Source organism: Bombus huntii, chromosome 18 (genome assembly GCF_024542735.1).
Source record: "Bombus huntii isolate Logan2020A chromosome 18, iyBomHunt1.1, whole genome shotgun sequence".
Lineage (NCBI taxonomy): Eukaryota > Metazoa > Arthropoda > Insecta > Hymenoptera > Apidae > Bombus > Bombus huntii.
In genome coordinates this window covers 5410164-5431281 of record NC_066255.1, presented here as the reverse complement: position 1 = coordinate 5431281, position 21118 = coordinate 5410164, and the positions used below count along the sequence as shown (strand labels likewise).

Sequence of the window (21118 nt, the reverse complement as noted above, 5' to 3'; positions counted from 1 at the left end):
TTTCTATACCGACTTCGGGAAAGAAAGAAGATATCTCAATTTGATGAGTTTTGTTTTCAATGTATGTTCGCCAATTTCTCCTAAATCAAGATGATTCCTTTTGCATCGTATGAGGTAGGTTTTCAGAGGCATGTTCAAAACGGTACGTTCTCCCATTGGTCCCATTAAAGAATTTTTCACATTTATTTATCGTCAAGTACTGTTTACTACAAAAATCTAATTTTTAAGTATGTTTGTCGATTGCTCTGTACTAGAATAAGCTATCGGGGTAAAATCTTCTGTATCTCGTAGGGGTACATTTTTTCAATTTCTTTATTTTTAACTATTGTTATAGCAAATGACCTATTATTCACCTATTTCATTTCATTGTGTCATCCATTTCTTTTCATAGGCTTATCGCTCAAAGTTTATTTGACCCGTTTCTGTTATTATTATCTCCTCGTTTTCAGCATACTTGGTCGTTTCTTTATACATTGGTTGTAGGAAGTAGACTTCAGCTGTTTCTTTGTGAGTCTCCTTTGTCATGCAGTTTATTGAGAATTTTGTTCCATGCTCAATCAGATATGGCTTGACGGACTAAACTTTTCACGCGGATTAAACTTTGCAAAATTCTTTTTCCCAAGATCAATTACGGCCCTATTCTGTAATTACGGTTTAAAAATTAAATTAAAGGCTCCTTGTAATTGCGGTTACTATCCAGCTTAGGACAAACGGTAATATTCTTCGTTCAATGTCCCCATCATATTTTGTCATCTGAAATGTTGTTACTATCGGAGATATCAGAATGTAGCCATCGGAATTTTAAATATTGAATGCGACGCTCCTCCGCAATTACTCCTTCTTCGTGTACTGCATTGAAAGCAGCCGTCTGGGCAAGCGCTGCTTCAATAATTCATTCCGTATGAACAAATCGTTCGACGGTAACGTTTCTCAATATAGACTTTAACTCGTGTTTCCATCGCAGGAAACATTGATCTGCGGATTCGTTTTCGGGCATAAATCTACTTTCACTGCGCGATGATATGTAACACACTATTAAGTTTTGAAATACACTCCTCTATCACTATTCAAAATACATGTAATAACGGTGCGGAGTACAGCTGGTTTATTCCTCATCCGCTGGGGAGTTCGCATAAATTTTTATTCTCTAATAAGAATTAAAAATTGAAAGGAATAATAAATAGATACAAATAAGTGACGGTCTTTTTAGTGATAATGACAATCATTTTTCGTTCATTGATCGCTTCACTAAAAAATGTGAAATATTTTTCGCTCAAAAATATTACTCAATTCGAAATGCGCTAAAAAGTATGAAATAATTTCTGTTTTATTCCTATTTGTATGCAACAACTTTTAACTCTAGAACTACCACGCCAGTCAAATTGACTGGTTCGACAATTTTATAAATGTGTCAACTCTCGTTTAGGGATCATGATCCCAGATGGATCACTAATACCAAAAATGTACTACGTAACATGGAATTGCTTCTGTAAGAAAGTAATAAATCAATAAATATAAAAATATTCTATTATTACGTACTTTTTAAAGACCAGTCATTTTCACTGGTTTTGGTAGAAATAGCTTCGTGTTAACTATCGGTAGTTCTAGTGTTAAGTTTCTCTTCATTTTTAGCTTTTAACTCTCGAAAACCATTGTTTTAGTTAGGACATATCCCATAATAAAACGCATTTATAAAATACAGCATACTGTCACCTGATTTTGCGAGGGCGAGATACACATGTATGTAATTTCTCTCTACCCGTCAAATTATGAAGATAAATGAACAAGATTTTCATAATAGCTCCAAGAGTGCCTCTGCATTATTTGCATAATGACAACTCGAAAATCGCGTTTTTTGAGTTACGTCGTTTCCATCGCAATTGTGCGATATATACATATATACAAGGTGTCCGATTTTAATCTATAAATGCCAATTACTGGTAAGTTATATGCTATATGAAAAAAATGTTCAGACAAGAATTGAGTCGCGTAACTATTAAATGGAGTCATTTAATTTTTAATACACTAGGTCCGTCTTGATATTGTCTATAAAAAAATTATTATCCTTATCTATTTCAAAGAACTATTAATTTAGTAAATATTTTAACTTTTATTTTATAAAATCTATCGTGTGAAATACAACTTCAATTACTCATTACTTCACAATAATGGTAATTTAATCCATCGATAAATCTAATTATACAAATAAAACAAATAATTATGAAAATATATTTCTCAAAGTTGAACCATAAGGACGAATAACTAAACTAAGGGATCAATTGCAATTTAATTATTTTTCACATACAAAATGTCTGTGTATTAACCGAAAAGGAGGCGATTCCTCGTGTAAAAGATAGTCGAAAATATAGCACAACATATTTTCATACTTAGGTGTGTTTTTGAGAATATCGAATTCGCATTCAATTAGCCGCAACAGCTCGATTTACCCATTCTAACTACTGGCTATCGTTGTGCTGATGTTTATAAATAATATCAATCAAGACCAGGTATAATTGTCAAGGACGTTATTAGCTTCAATGATTTATTTATTTTAATTGTTTATAAATTTAACAAAGTCGCGAATATTTTATTACACACATTTAAAGTTTCAAAAACTAATTTCTCAAGTATATATTGTAGTTTCAGTAATTTTAAAGATTAGATTTTACAAAATCTAATCTCAATTTCAGAAATTGGTATATTTAAATCGTTGTTATGGTTTGAAATATGTTACTACATTTTACTCTTCCGCATTTAAAAAATAATGAGATCAATATGTACAAGAAAAATATATTTTTTCTTATTAAAATAACGATCCTAAATAAAATATGTCTAAAGGATTTTTCATACGTAATTCAATTAAGGAGTACGATAAAAAATTTCGAATTAGGTGTACAATATGTCGACATAAACCTCCTATAAGTTAGAAATCTTTTCCGATATTACTTCAAATATCTGGTCATGTCGTTGGAACTATTTTATTGATACAAGAGTGGAACAAATATACCTTTTCATATTTTTCTATATTCCTTTATCACCACTTTACCCGTGAAAAACCATGTGAACATATATACGCTACTTCGTGAAAAGATTTTTTAATTTCTCAATAATTCTTACACAAAAGTATATCTAAAGTTTAACTTTAATAATATGTAGTGATCATGCGAATAATCATATAATCATGATCATAGTGACTAACGCGGACGATTAAAATGAACAATCCATTGTTTTTCGCAGCAATTTTATAGATTTATAGTGATGTATTTTTGGAAATTTGAATGATTTTTAGTCAAGTAGATGAATAAAGTTTTCTTTTTACTGCGTGCATTTATATTTTTCATATAGCTTTCAGTTTGATTTCTTTGGCATATGCTTTCACCCGGACTTCTGATATCAATAAAAATTCACAAGTAATTGATTAATTTTATAATAATTTGTGCTGCTCGTAATTTTGAAAAAGCGTCAGTATAATTCTAGAAGATACTTTTGATCTGAAGATTAATTGATTCACTGGCCTTTTCAAAACTTCGTTGTTTTAAATTTCATTCTGTTCTTATCAGAGAATTCTAAAATCAATTACTTTGAGCAGTGTATAATCTTTAATAAATTCAAAAATTTGATAAGGAAACGGCGAAGTCGTCTCGTTCTTTTCATTCATCACTCGAAGCAGTCTATAAGATTCGGGAAGACAATTTTGATTTTACAAGCGTCGATTGCGACAGTAAGATAAACAACAGTTCATTTGGTGGAAACGTTCATAAAATTAGAAATTCGTGGGCGTCGGTATTAACATACGTCTAATTATAATTGACCGAGGAGTATATTAAAGTATAATGCTGTGGGGATTTTCATTTCGAATTATTTAAAAATTATATGCCAGAAATTGAGTGGCATTAATGAGCATTAATGTAACTTCAGATAAACTGGCTTGCTTACATGCAACAGACGTACTACAAAGATTCAAACAAGAGATACATACCAATATTACACAAACGTGTTAGGAAAGATTATCAGAAAGATAAATTATTTACTGTCTGTTTTGTCTTCGCCTTGTTTAATTGCAAAACGATTTTAGTAAATTAAACAATATTGTTGTTGTACATATGAATATATGTAAATATTTTGTCTTGTTACATGTTTAATATATGAGACACTTAATAAAATGTTTAATAGCGATTTGATTTTCCTAAATTAAACCGTATTGATTTCTTTTAGGGATACCTAATATTATACGTCATTAAAAACTTATTAATATCTTTACCTGATTATAATCTTAAAAGTATATAAAATCCATAGGTACATTCAATATTTTAGTAAAATATTTCATCACTTGTGATAAAATAACACATAACTTTTCCTTCTCTATATCACCTGCATCATTGGATTACTACTTAATCAATTTTAATACTCGTATTATTAGATTTTCTATCATGTTTATTGTTTTTTTTGTTCTAAGTGTGTCAATAAGTCCATAAAGAGATGAGTTTTCCATTTAATTTATTCCAAATTTTTTCAACGAGGTTTACATCAATAGTTTATTATATAGATAAGTATGATTTTAATTTATCATGTTCTTCTAACTCTTTCTCTTTTTCAGATAGCTTTCACATGATTTTGCTGTATACCAGAATCATTATCTTAACTAATAATTTATTAGTAATAAAAATCTAAATATCTTGTATATATACAAATTGCTAAGGAATATCTAATACCTATGTGTGGTAGTGTATATGTATATGCAAAGAGAGTGTTCCTACCTGAATTTAAATAGAAAAATAGATTGCATATTGTTAGATTTTACGCATAAAATAAAAATCATTTAATTAATCACGAACAAATGAATAATCATGATCATTGCTTCATACTTCGATCTGTAACAAATCTTAATGAAATGTTATGCGTCTGTATATCCAACTTTATTTTTATACTCCATATGTCTTAAAAAAATAATTTAATTATTATTATTATTGGTTATGGAGATCAAAGAAATATTTATTCCTGCTAAAATTTCATTTGAATAGATAAGCTTCGATATTTAACACATATAATTAACAAGTAATTACAAACATGCATATTAAAAAATACAGGATATGTAAATAGTTAAAGTTACATTAGACAATTTTTAAATTGGGAATGCGCCATTCAACAATATTATACAAAATATTTTCGTAAGATCTCAAGTCTACTACATTTTAAACATGCAATAAATTATTCTCTGTTCTCAGTAAATAACCTGGATTCCAAATCTTTGTGAACGGAATTAAAAAATATTTCTAAGAAATTAATGTCATATATAGTAACTAAGTAATAGAACCACTTTCAAAAAATGACTTTACGTTGTCCTAGATTCAGGTAACGAATGAAAAATTCAATAATATTACAGAATTTTGACATGGAAATAATTATTTTGAAAACTACTAAATGAAAACTACGTGAAAAAATTCCGTCTAAAAATATTATAAATCCTATGTTAAATTTATTGCAAAATTGTCTTTTAAATGACAGAAAAATTTCATATTCTGTGGTAATATAATCATACCTTAGTAGCTATAATTACAATGCTAATACATACAAACGTATTTGTTAGACATCGTGTTTATTTTTTAATATACGATTTGTAATAATATAAAACACTCTGTTAGTCTCACACGTTTCGTTTGCAACTTTACCTGGTGTTGCGGAAGAAGCTTTAAACGTGGGAGCGAACATAACGTTCTCTGAAAATATCAATAAGTACTTTAAGGATCCAAACTCATAATTTTACTTGTTGTTTACTAAAAATACATAAGATAATTCGTAATAATTAACTTGGAAAATTCCGAACTATAAAAATATTTCATTTGTACGAAAATTGTCGAAACTCTTTGATTATAAATAATGACAAAATAAACGAAATCTATAAAATTGTTGACTGTTTTACGTATAATAAACCGAACACAAGGCTGTCCTTGCATATGGCGGATTGGCATTTGCGTTTCTCAAATTATAAGTACTTAAATATTTGACTGCAGACGTTTATGTACATTCACATTTTGAAAATATAATTAAGAAAATAGAATCTCGATCGAAAATTTTTATCCACCAAAGTACTATACTTTGAATACCTTATATTTTTTTTATTTTTGCATCTTCGTCATTGCATTTTCAAATTTCCTGTAAATGCATAAAAATCCGCAGTCTACTAATTATCATCGTCCTATAGAACTTATAAAATATTTTCTAATAACGTAATATTTACAAAATGAGTACTCAAGTGACTGTCGTATTTTATGATGTATTATTTTATTTATTTATTAAACAAAATATATTTTCGTAATATTTATACTTTTAATTTAATTCTGCGCTTTTTTTAATTACTTTAACATTTTGAGATATTTGCTATTTTCCTGATCATTTATTACTGCATCTTAATGTTTGATTTTATGGATGTGGAACTCTTTAGACGTATCTGCTTTCTAACATATATGCTCATCAATCACTTTGTCTATTTCAAATACACTATTTAAAGGTGATATCCGCATTGACAGACAATGTGACCCGGGAAGCATGACATTGCTTCTCTTGAAGGCACAGCGTGAGTTTCCGAACAAAAAACAGAGAAACTTTCCTCGAGCAAACTCTAAAAATAATAGATACATAGGCATTATATACTTACTTTCTCCTCCCTTCCGGTCATGGGCTTTAAAAAATTAATTTCCTTTCTAACCATACGCATACATAATCACATAATGTATGAGTAAGTCCTAAGAGAATGTAAGGACAGCGCTTAAACCTTAATCTTTGTAAACCTTAATCTTAATATTGACCTTAATCTTTATGTTCACAATTAAACAAATGTCTTAAACATGTAAGTTTTGGATTGTATCATTCATACACACAGAGGTATATCTAGATAAAAATTTACTGCTCATAATTCGTAATTCATAATTTAGTCCATAATTCATACTTAAATTTTATTAAATTAAGATATTATATAATAGAAAGTATTTCTGTTAAGATAATCCCATTATGGATTATAAATTTTACATATTTTGTACAAACAAAAAATATTTTTTTTCATTCATCGGTATGGATGAATATAGTCCTCTTGTTTCGTTGGATAAAACATGTATAGGATAGATCTACTCCTATAACGAGAGCAGCTACTATTTTGTTACCTTAAATCGTGATAAGGAACGTACTAAAGAGGTCTTAAATTGCTTCTTTATAAGAACGATGCGGGTCATTAATATAGAAGCAAGCTTAATGAGCTTCGAAGCAAAAATAAAAGGAAAGAAAGGTAACAGGACGTACGAAGATGGAAAAGATCACACGTAGAACATAAAGTATTCTTCAAAGTACGATATCTATGCAATGGCTTTTTACATTTTAGAGTTTCCTTAACATCGAGTCATCGGTTGAACATAATTAAAAAATTATCTGTCATTACACTATAAAAGAAACTTCTAAACTTTTTATTACCTAATGTAATTAAGAACTAAAATTTATCATCAATTTTTATTCTTAACTATTTTGCCATTTCAGTAAGTGTATCTGTGTTCTCTTGGCTTAGAAACTACGTAAAATACTGAAACAGTATTGATATTCATATATCTAATATTAAATAGTATGTTTTAATTTAACTTAATGGAAAAATAGCAAAGAATTCTTTTTTTTTCTGAAAAATATTAGGTCCATTTTATAGATAGGGTATGAAACCTTTCTGTTGTTGAAATAAAGCTTATCGTAAATTTCCATATTTATAGGTCACAGATTGAAAATGAATATGCTAGAGAAATATTAGATAATCACTTAATTGCTGAAATTTTGGGCTATATAGATTTTTACTTTATCAACATACTCTAAAAGTAATATCTACAAGAATTGAAGTTAATATTGAATATAGGATCATTGAAAGTAAAAGAAAACAGTACAACAAATAAACATTGTTATACATATAATTGCATAATATTAATTAAAAGTTTTTTAAAATAATATTTTTGGAATATGAAATAAACAAATTTATCTAACCAGAAACTTTTGCAGAGCACTGTATTCAAATCGAATAAATAGAACCAATTGATTGGTAAAAAGTAAAAGCTCAATCATCGTTGTCCAAATTGAATTTCGCGACCGGAAGGAACCTCAGGAGCGGAAGACGCCAGTCCCCGACAAACGAAAATAGCACGCGTCTTCTGCCTTGAACACACGTATATTGCAATTTCGTGCAATCTACGGAGCGGTAACGTGACACCTTTATGTAATCGAGGTCCGCCAACCAACAAGCTCTACTGCACGTTTTCCTCTATGTGTTTGCTAAACACTGTCAGGTATCACGAATTTCTCAGTTTTAACACACAATCCTCGATGTACTTAATAAATTCAATGTGTCGGCTCTCTTAAGTTCATATTCTTAAAACGTATTCAGGCAGCCTTTAATGCGTAACATGTAAATATTTACGAACGCTTCTTACAAATCCTTATTCGATAAAGTAATGAGAGTCGGGCTTGTCTCAAATACGATCTTGCGCTTTATAGAGTTTAAAATTTAACCGTTGCTTCGAATGCGGGGAATGGCGATTAACGCCACGAGTTAACGTTAGTAAAGTGATGAAGAAATACGTTACGATTGTCATCTTCTTTTCTTGATTTAAGCATTTAATGTTTGAAAGATCACTTATACTGGAGCTTCCTTTATTACGGAATTATTTCTACACTGGACATCGAATTTATACATGGTGTCCCAGTATTAATTGTACAACCTAGAAGGGATGATCGTACATGAGGAAATAAGTCGAGAATATGGAATAAATTTTTTTTCATTTCAGGCTTTGTTCTCGAGAAAATCGACTATGAATTTCCTCCGAATATGCATGCACTTGACTATGTCGGATTAAAATTTAAACGGATTACGGTACAAACCATATGCCATAGATTTACGAGTAATAATAAAGCATGTAATTCTTAAGATTCACTTTATTAATGCAAAATTGTTGAAAATGCTGACCACTGTACTGCATACACAGCTGTGCTTTCCGAATTACATTTTCGTGCACGCTTTCCAACGTATTTTTCGTTTTCAGTTCTTCGAACGCAAAAATGATCCTCACTTTTAATTATGGAGGACTCGTGTTGTTTTCGAAATAAACTTTTCATTTAGTATGATCCCATAGATAAAAATCAAGGGACATTTAATTTACAAATTTAATTCGGGGAGCACACCTGTGTATGCAGTACGGTAGCCAGCGTTTTCAACAATTTTTGCATTAATAAAGTAAATCTTAAGAATTACATGCGTTGTTATTACTCATAAACCTACGGCATATGGTTTGTATCGTGATCTGTTTAACCACGACATGGTCAAGCGCATGCGTATTCCGAGGAAATTCAAAGTCGATTTTCTCGAAAACAAAATCTCAAATGAAAAAAATTTATTCTATATTTTCGACTTATTTGTTTATGTACAATCACTTCCTTCGGGTTGTATAATCAATGCCGAGACACCCTGTACATGTTAAATAAAATATTCATATGAAATTAAATATTTATGTATTATGTATGTATATAAGTTTCCTAAATAAAGGATCTAAATTATAAATGAATTTATATAATCATATTTAAGCTTCAATATTTGATTAAAACATCATTTAACGAAATTTTATAGTATAATTAAATAAATCTTTAATCAAAGTCTTAATATTTAAGGCGATGTTTATACTATAATAGAAATATAAAAAAAAGAAATATATAAAAACATAAACAAATAGATAGAATTGAAATACATTGTACATATTTACAAGTACGCACTAATTCGTCATTATATCTACAAGTATTTTCAATTATAATTTCCAATAGAATTCCGAAACAATAAATGATTTCTCCCACAATACTACTAAAACTTGTTGAAAACCTACTTGTATTTATACAAATTTAAAAGTCACCTTAATCTTCATCCAAAATACAAAATGTATCATAGAAAGAATTAAAAAAAAAAGAAAATTAACATTAAAAGAAATTATTTTACAAATACTTTTTTTTCACTTATAACTTTCATTATAATTTTCAATCAATAAACCAACTTTTTAAAGAAATTATCAAATATTATCGAAAGTATGTCTCTACAAACAGAATTAAATTAACAAATACTTTAATTTTCATCGAAAACAGAATATTCACAGATTCGACGAATCAGTTGCAACGGACAATAAAATGAACTAAAAAAAAAAAAAACTAATCTTGACGTGGAATATTGAATAAATAATCCAGTGCCCTTGCAGAAATTATGCAGAACTGTTGGAAGCACATGTGTCTACACAAACATAGTCACTTTAAAAGATAAAGACGGAAATCCGCATAGCGCGCTGGAACGGAAACGTCGAGTAGTCGTTCGAACTTGAAAGCATCCCCCATTTTAAAGCGACGTTCACAGGACAACCTGTTGAACGAGTCCTTAAAACGACACGACGTCGTAACAAAAAGTCCTACCTTCACACACGCCATATTTTTAAGCGATTGATATCAAAATTTTTCTAATAACGTAGACACTCACTTTTTTCCAACATTGTATGCGCTTTGTTCTTCGGGTTAATCGACGGAAATTTGCACCAGATAACGCGATTACGAACGAACTTCGAAGAATAACCGCGGACTGCGAAGCGTCACGATGCCTGATGGCAACGCCGCGCCGCGCCGCTGTCGCGCTACCACCATCATCGCCGCGCTCTTCGACTCGTTCGACTACGCAGAAGCCGGCAATTCAAAATAGTAGCGTGACGTGGCTTCTCGTAACGCACGAAAATTCGTATCGAACCACGATCCTTGGTCTCGGGTCAAACATAAATGTTACACCGCGTATAGTGGCTCGCAAAAGTATTCGAACCCTTACAATTCAAAAATTTGATCTATTTATGCTGTTGTGTTACAAGAAAAACACTTTGTAATAATTTCATCAGTGCTATAATAAGTAAAATTTAAAACTAATGTGAAAATGTATATAAAAGTTACAAGATATTCGTTGCAAATTATATTTAGTAAAAAATTGGTGTAAAGCATAAACTGCCATTTTGAGCATACGATAATTGTTAAACATCACCCACCGAATATTTAGTCTTATTAATATAATAAATGTTTAAATACTTCTATGATTTTTGCGAAATACATACATGCTTACACTAAATATCTTGTAACTTTTATATACATTTTCGTTCGTCTATAGGGTTAATATAATAAATAATAATAAACTCATAGGTTAATGAGATTGCAAAATGTTTCGTATAACACACATAATATATTCGTCAAAAGGTCTCTATAAGTATTCCAATACTTTCTTGAGCAATTGTATATATTCTTTTTTTCCCTCTTTATTTACCTTCGACACGGTATCTACGGACGGTGTGTAGAGCTTTGCTTTTCTTAACTTCGGTTTAACGAACAGTGACTATGGAGTAACGCAGAGAATAAATGCAGCTGAACCGTATGCCAAACATCGAATTAACGATTACTTTTTAGGTAAAGCTTTGTATTTTACATAGGTTTGATGTAATAAAAATTAACGAATGCTTTTTAAATAAAATTTTATGCCCTACGTTGGTTTCTTAGAATAGAAACATATAATATAAATATATAAAGCGAGGCACTTTGTAAGTAAGCTATAGGAAAAAAATACAATCGAATCTCAATTATCAGAACTCCGATTAATGGAAAGATTAATTGCTCCCATATCGATTATGGGGGAAATTAAGAAATTAAAATGTTTTTCTTTCTGTTTAATACTACCATTTATAAAATAGTTTAAAATATGATCTTTCCTCAGAGGGAAACGAGTTGTTCGATTAATAAACTTTATCCTTCGTTTTTCAAAATTCATAAATTAATGTAATATAATTAGTTCGAATAATTAAGATTCCACTTTAACTTAATCTAATGTCATCTAATGAAATTTGTTTCGATGTCATCTATACTGCAAAGTAGAGAACACTGCAACTATTTATAAGAACAAATATATGTTACCAGCTTAAAACTGAGTGAGAAATTTATAGTATGGCATTGGATTATAAAATATTTGCAATTATATTAAATTCTTTATCGTGGATACTTTTTGGTTTTGCTTTTCTTCCAATTCCTCCTAATTGGTAAATAATACCAATAAGTATGCTGCGGTTGTTTATGCATCTATGGGAAGTTTAAATGTACGAAAATACACAAAACGTATAGAATATATAAGAATATACAAAATATCTAAAGGAAAATATTAGTTGTAATATTTAAAATATAATAATTTATATTTAATATAATATAATTTCTATTCTAATCTATAGTTTGCTGATGACAAATAACATAATCTTTTATTTAGTGTACGTGCTCGTACTAAATAGCATAGATCACTGTTGGCCTACATAGCACGGAATGCGTTAATTATATCTTTGAGTACAGTTTCACAAAAAACGTTGAACTCTATTCAATTACACGGGTGTAAATTAAAGTAACATTCGTAAAAATTTTACATTTCCCAGGTTGATTTTGTTACCCTCATTTTAATTCATCATTTTTATTATTTTACTTACGTTTGTAATTATTTGTAAAATTTCTCATTATTCTATCGTTTAAATATTAAACTGTTTCTGGTCGCTTTGTGTAGATTGCATAAAAACTATAGTATTTTCCAAAAATTGTACTGATTTTTTATATCATATATTCCATATTATACGATGTTTGAAAAAATAGTTCATTTCCGTTTCTCATGTATTATTGTAAAAATTAGTAAATATGTATTATTCATTACTGGAACAGATAGGTGTTTCAGAAATTCAAATGAAAGAGCGAAAGAAATCCATTATGGAGAAACAAGTTCCCTTGACTTTGATAAAAGTATGAATAATTCAACGGAAAAAATAGTTAATTAGAAGATGTACAAATTATAATAATTACAAGATGTCAGATTAGATATATCATAAAATTTTTAAATAAGTTGTATGCATACCTGAAATCAAAAACTGAAATACATATTTATAAAATAAATAAGTATTGTAAAAACTAATTTATTATCTATGTTATCTTTCCATAATATTTTTTTATATACTTTTCATTAATTTTTCAGTAAAACGCATGCTGTAATTAACTAAGCAAAATAATGAAACGCACCTTTCCCAAACAGAAATCCCTTGCCGAATTTCAAAGCATTGTCAATCTCGTGCAGAAGATCGTTCTCATTATCACTTTGCCTTGTGTCAAAATCATAACCATATCCTTAAAAAAAAACATGCCAAAGCGGCCCAAAAAATAAAATAAGTAAAAAATAAAACATATTACTAGAATTGAATAATGTAAAGTGCCATTCATTGATTTTTAAAAGCATTAGAAATTGTTCATGGAATATTTATTCTTCTCCTTCCGGCCTAGAAAAGTGAAAAGTGATCTCATAGTTACTAGACTCGAATAGTTCTGTATTTTTAACAGTGATCGAGTAAGATTAGCTTCCAGAAAGTCTGAATCTACATTTTCTATGTCGCGATAAAACACTAAAACTAATAGGCTTTATTATGAAATTTTAACTTTTAATTAATTTATGTTCGATATTGTGTACACATAACATTATACTTTAACAAGTTATTAATTAATGAAGCAATAGATGTATTTGTTTTCGATAAAACAGTAAAATCTTAGTGTACTATATCTTCTTTACAAAAACAGTATATTTATACTATTAATAATGAAATCAGCGAAGGAAAAATATTATACATAGTTTAAGAAAAAATCAATTCTGAAGTGATTAAATAAGAGATAAAATTCTTAATGTTTTATGATATTTATAAATGTCATATTAATATGTTCTATATACCGATATTTATTATAAATATTCCACTATTATTGCTATGTTAATGAATCAATGGAAGCCATGTTATATAACGATGTTATAAAGCGAGAAAAGAAGGCAGATAGTTATTTCAAACGATTAAAAGTAAAATAAATAAATATGTTGTGGTAAAACGTGAAAGATGAACCTAAATATTTATGACCTGAAGCTTCATATGTACATACAGTCGGACACATTAATATTCGGACATTTGACTTGAGTTTTTTTTTTTGGGGGGGGGGGGGAAGTTAAAAGGATTAATTTACTAGGCGGCGGGTAAAAAACATTCTATGGATTTATGTCAATTATGTACATGCTTAACATTCGATCGAAGTCGGTTAAAGTTGCTATGAGCTACAAACGATTAAAAATGGCGATAATTGCAGTTTTTCACGACTTCCGAGTAAAAATAATAGATCTAAAGATTCTTACATCTTTCGATACCTGTTATTTGTTTCTGCATTAACCGATTTCGACGAAATTTTTAGTCAAATTAGTTCAAATTTTCATTAGCGTCTCAGATAAAAAAGTTGTAAAAAATAATCTTTACTATTTTTCTCCACGATTCCGATCAATTTCAATTCTTTCAAATTTTTCCTTACAACTTCCTGTTGCCTTCTCAAGAAATTTAAGACATTTAGCCTAGTTTTGAAAAAGGTATCCTGTTTTAAGGAGTGTCCCAATACTAGAGCGATCGATTCTACATCTAAATGCTACATTTATGAAAAGGTACATTACTTTTTTCTTTTTTCTTATTTCTTTTTCGAACTTTCTATCTTCTATTTTCAAATATAATTCGTGCAAAACGATAAAAACAAGAAAAATTGTGTGACTTCCTTCAAACCATATGTTCAAATTACAGTTTATTTAAAAAATTCGAGTATAATTTACGGATGCGCTGCATATTTTAATAATTCCAATTTCAGTCTAGAATAATGGTATCTAAATTGAAATCATAAAAAGTCAGTATGTACAACAAAGAATTATATGAAGAACTGGTAATATTGATAACAAGAATTCTAAAGTTCAGTTGCGAAAACAAATTTTAAACTTGTCATTAAGAAATCTCACCTCATACATCTATACATATACAAATTAAGTCGTTTCATTCATAACAAACATATATAAAATGCACTTGAGTCTTATAGCCCCGGGCAAATAAGTTAAAATAAATTGCTACATAAATCTTGGTTGCGCACGAAACGTGAAATTTAGATAAATTGCACTTTGACCAACGAAAACTCAAACCAATCTAGTGTGGCGGATCGGTATCAATAGGACGCCGACAGGTCCAGGCATACCGATCCGCCACACTAGTTTTTTCTAGTTTTCTAGTTTCTAGTTTTTTAGACAACATACACATCATAAAATTAATTCTACAGCGATTCTTGAATTTTCATATTACAATCTCTTTTCTTAAATTACAAGTTATTAATTATTAATTAACTAATAACAATTAATTACAGGGTTATTAATGACCGTACCACATTTATGTACATATAGCAGGTAGTTAAAGCTAATATTGTTTAGAAACACTAGAAAAAACTAAACTTCTTTTTTGCTTGTTCTTTTTGCTTTTTTGCTTTGCTCTTTTCACACAGAATTTAGCAGGTGATAATCGGTATAGTTTTATATGTTGCAAGTATCAAAAATATTTGGTTCGGTTTTAATCTTTCTTTTATTTCAGCGATAAAGATTTTTAATGTTTTAAATAAATCTCTGTAAAGTTCTACTTGTTTAGCTATATTTACAGAAAAATAAATTTGTATAAACAACTACGATCCAACAATTATTTGCTACAACGAGGAAAAAAAGCATGACATTTTGAATCACAAAGCGTATTTTTTCTTTTCTTTCAGATAATTTTATCAATTTAGTCATTTATTATAAAAATTATAATAATTTGTAACAGAAATTTTATGTATTTATGGAAAATTTAAAAGTGTACAAATATATAGAATGCATACAAATAATATAAAAAAATACATAAAGTATCCAATGTAAAACGTTATAATATTTAGCTCGGAGATATTTTTATTTAGGGGACATTTCTTTATTTGCATTCAGAAGAATATGGAATTGTATATTTAATGTTACAAATTCCTTACCTTGCAATACAGCCAGTAACATTCATAAATTTTCACAATCTTAAACATTAACCACGATCAGATAACTAATCTGTTCCACATATCGACTTCTTCCTTTCCTTTCTCTTTTACGTAGAGGAAACCTTCATAGGCACCTCGTGTCCTCAGCGGGAGGACACGGGGTACTGGCGGATTTCACATATCGATCTAGGAAATATTTATTTTGAACATCTATTTCGGTGCCTGTCTATGTAAAACGTGGAATTCGACGCTGGTACGGCAACATAGTGAGTTGAAAAAGGGTGAAGGTCTCGAGAAGGTTCGGCAACTACTCGGCGAGTATAACAGTCGGTGTCGCAATTTGACGGAAATAACTAAAATCGAGATGGTGGTTCCGGCGCGTCGTGGCGTAAAGCTGGACGCGTCCGAAGAAACGTTCCACGAGCTCTGGCCTATTTTCTCGTCGAAGACTAAATTTAGGGTCTCATTCTCGAATGAATCATAAACGCGTTACAACTGATCGGTCAGTCACAACTGGTTCCCTTGATTCGACATAGAGAAGAAATAAATTGTGGGTAGCAAATATTTATCGCGACGGCCAGAGAGTATTTTTTTTTCCCTGTTCTTGCATAATATCAGCTAAATTTGGAAAGTATTCGGAGTTTTTATTACATCTGATTACTACTACCAAAGCAATCACAATGATCGGTACCAGACTTATATATACCTATCCCTCGATTTACGCGGTACTATTCTTACGCGGTAAATTATAACACAATTTACGCGGTAGTTTTTATACGCGGCCAGAAAATATATTTTCCTAGAAGTTTTAAAAGCAACAAATGTATACGGTAACTTATTCGGTGATGTTGAAAGTCAGTAGTAGAAAAAAGTAGATTACATTGTGCTAGCGATCATATATGTACATATTTTTTCTTTTGTGCTGACAGATTTTATTTATGCGATTTTCATTCGCGTAAAATGAATCCACATGAAACAGATACCACGCGTAAATTGAGCGATAGGTGTGTAATTATGTTGTTATTTCTTTATTCAGAGGTAGGATCAGAATAGCTATTATTTTATTCCATTTTGAGCCGGAAAACCTTTATTACACATTCTTACATGGACTAGGGATAAACACAAAAGAACATCTGAAATCTATCGATTAAATCTATCGATTGTATCTAGAACTATCTTCTTACTATTTATTGTAACTAACGCATCTGCATATGAATGGCGAGCATGAACTCACGCTGTCATTTTCAACAACTTATTTATTTTCGTTATACTGCTTTAATCCTAATTCATTGTGTGTGATGTATTAGGTTGCCCGAAAAGTTTCTCTCATTTCATAAGGTGATAATAGGTAAACAATAATTTCTTGATATATTATTTTATTGAATCAAGTATGATCCATTTCGTTCTATTTCTATTATTATGTTTGTGCATAATTCAATAAACTAATATAAAACATTGTGCGTCTATTATTTCCTTATAAAACGAAAGAAACATTTCGGACAACCTTGTATTTAGATATACAATAGAAGGTCGATAGTCTTAGTGTTAATGCAGCATACATATTTGAGATATTGTAAAAGTATGATTGCCCATATTGTACAGAATGACTATATGATTCTATAGAAATTCTACATGAAGTCGAAAACATGAAATAAAATTACTTCATACGAGGCTTTGTCTTAAAAAAATTGACATTAAATATTTGCTCATCAGTGTATGTGGACTAACGGCTTGACTTGTCTCTATGGTATTGGAAAACACACGATCAAGCAGGACAGCAAATTTTATAACATTTCACAACGTTTAATATTCATAAATTATGCAACAAAATTATACAACAAATAAATTATGCAAAATACAATACTTTTCATAGAAAATGCGAAGAGCAATGCGTATTCAACAAAATGGGAAACATTTTCAACAATTCCTAACGTAATAAAATTTATCGCGCATGATTAGCCAGTTTCATGTTCTGTATAATCTAGTATAACTATTGAGATATGTATAATTTTATGTACTAGACCAGATTAAATGCGTAGTAGTAATACCTGTATGTTAATATCAGTGTGGGGAAGTATGTGTGTGCGCGGCGTCTCGAAAACAAAAGAATGTAAACTGTTTAGTCGGTTAACCCTTTAACCTACGATTTACGTTCGAGAATTTTGGTCTTAAAACGTAAACAAGCTATTATATATTAGATTATATATTATATTTGGCCCGATCATCGTACTACGGGCTATGCCCGTAATATTTACGTTTGGCCCTATCACCGTACTACGGGCTATGCCCGTAGTAGATGTAAGTTCAGAGGTTAAGACAGTCGGCTATGAAAGAAAGTGCCGAGACGCGAGCAAGTGTGTATCGACGAATATGTGGCGGCACTCGACCACGGAAATTTCCAACGGCTTCGCGACACAAAGCGCTATACCTTCAAAGCGTAAGGCAGACAGGCCTAATGTACCATCGATATCCCTACGGTTCTTTCGCCGAATATTCGGAAGGATGCATACGCGGCAACCGTCGCGGACTTCTAATAAACGCGCGCGTAGTGGGGATATGGAGGGGTAACAAAGGAAAGAATCTGTTTGGTTTTGAACCAAAAGCTTCATTCTGCCCCGAGCTGCGAAGTGCGAAAGGTTAAGCGAAGCCAACACAATTAGAGGAACGGGTTATTGACTCTTGAGAGTTCAGTGTTAATCGTTACTTATTATTAATAGTTGCTAATCGTTAACCGTTGTTAATCGTTATTTGTTATTAATTGTTAAGAATTTAATAAACGTTATTGTTGAAAATCAAGAGTATTTCTTGTGGACACCTTCACCGACGATCACCTCAAATATCTTTGAAATCGTTTATCAAATAACTATATAACTATTCTAATGTTAATTCCAAGTGTAAATTTAGTGTAACTATACCATTATTTCGGCTATTAAGATCCAAAATTCTCAACAATAACAAATAAAAGCATAACTACTAATATTAGATTACAGCAATTCGCCAACACTTACATGTGACGGAGTCAGATTTCTCAAAAATAAAGCTTCGTATGAAAAAATTGTAGTCTACGTTGTTGACTTATTTTTTTTATGTAGAATCACATCATAAATCAAGGTACCATGTATTCTATTATATTTGTCGTGACTCATTTCTATCGTTTCAAATGGAGACTAATTAAATACCAAATGTAAAGATAGAAAATATAGCAAACGCAATAATATAATAATTTCATGAACTAGTTATTCATTGCCGACCTTATCCCTAATTTTCTTCTGATCTGTACCTGGTCTTTTCCTTTTTCTGCTCACTCGATAATTTTTGTACGCAGAACTAATATTTTTGTAACATGTTGGCAAAAGAGGTGAATCAAATATAATGAAAATTAGATTTAACAAAAAAATTAATTATCAATGGAATTAGATATTTTTCTAAAATAAACAAATAAAATATCGCATTAACATGCAGCAGCTCTCTGCTGAAATCTACCAATGCCTTTCTCGCAAACGGTCACTCCAACCTATTCTAATAAATATGATTTCCAACGTGACTTTTCCTATCGATGTCTAAGACACCTTCCTTGTCTAAGGCACTGGCTTGCTAGGTAGCTTAAAACTGACGATCCACTGATCTAAACCAATCCAAACTCAGCCAGTCCAAGCTGCCAGTCCACGCAGAATTGTCACAGTTTTCAACACAGATCTTTTGTATATATTTGTTGCAAAAGATATGTCACCGGTCCTACAAGGTATAGCTGAACGAGAGCGTTCTTATATCTGAAGGTCTCCTTTCGTTTGCGAGGGCAGGTGAAGACTGCCTAGTCGTCAAAAAAAGAATCTTCCGAAGGACACAGTCCGAGAAGCGCTTGCTCCAAATTTATGATGCGCATGATCCGCCCAGATTCGTCAGGTTTGCTGCACATGGCCCATTGTAGTAGTAGCAACAAATAGTTATATACATAATTATATACATTATTCGCTATTTACGATTAAAATTTGTTATCTGTTATTTATTATTCATTAAATTTGCTTCTTTCTGTTAATTAGAATATTGATTAAATAAATACAAGCTATTTTTCAGGCGGTTGAATAAAAAAAAAGAAAATGTTTTAGAAGTATTGAAAAACATAAATAAAATCATAAAAATATTAACAACCAAATATTTATATCTTTTTACCATTATGGTATTTAATGTTAATTGTGTATTTATTGCTTATTCTTCGTTGTTACTTATCATTCGAATAAATTTTGGTTACTAATCGTAACAAGTTTATAAACAGACACAATTGGCAAGCCGAGACAGTAGCGTGGCGATCAACCGATGGTAGTGTCACGTAAAATTCGTGATAAAAAAGGAAGAGCTGAGCAATAGCTTAACTCGACTATGCTTTTATATTTTTGTAGGCTTTTATTCACAAAATGATTAAGTATAATATTACAATGAAGTAGCGAAGTTAAAATAGTTGTTCGAATCACGGCCAAGACTGTACACAAGACTAGTCTCGTGGTCGAATGCTTGCAGTTTTTATATGTTGCGTTTGTAGATGTTGAGGGGCAAGGAGAGGATCCTGATTGTCCTACGTAATGGGGAAAATGTAATGTTGAGCCAAAGGTCAGTTCAAACCCTAACGGTTCACTGTCAGGTAGTATGGAATGTCGTGGATTTGGGTATGGTCGTTGTCACAGTAGCATGGACTAGGGGTGCGGAGACAAAAAGATTACCTGCTGGGCTTTTGTTAAGCTTTTGTTAATTGATCATAAAGAAATCTCATACTAGTTCGAGTTAAATGGGTCCTTGAGACACTTGAACTTGGCTTCGATGGAAATAGTTCTGTACATTTTTACAGGATCGATTTTTCAATAATTGGATCAGTTTAACTTCCGAATGCAAACAGTGCCATATAAATAGGTTGAAGTAAATGCCTTTGGATTGGCTTAGCTTGTTAATGGATTTCCAGCTTAAAACCGGGAACACACTGGTGAGCTAAATCAATCCAAAGACATCTGATTTAATGCATTCGTACGAAACTATTTCGATTGACAAGATAACATGGCCGACAAAATCGCTCCTGTACGAATATATGAAACCGTTTCTATCCAGGTTCAAGTGTCTCGAAGACCCATTTATCTCGGGCTATCACGGTATTACATCGTGCGCAATTTTTCGAAGACCTCGGTAGGCCCAC

The 21118-nt window shown here is 30.7% G+C and overlaps 1 protein-coding gene across 1 annotated transcript in view; it reads right to left on the bottom strand.

Moving 5' to 3' along the window:
• Positions 1-21118, bottom strand: part of LOC126875523 (uncharacterized) — a 422308-nt gene that overhangs the window by 162690 nt on the left and 238500 nt on the right. Inside the window, exons 9-10 of the mRNA XM_050638500.1 lie at positions 13120-13224; positions 5670-5717 (exon numbers count right to left, since the gene is read on the bottom strand). Coding sequence (XP_050494457.1) covers positions 5670-5717; positions 13120-13224 — 153 coding nt within the window. The remainder of the gene's footprint in view (positions 1-5669; positions 5718-13119; positions 13225-21118) is intronic.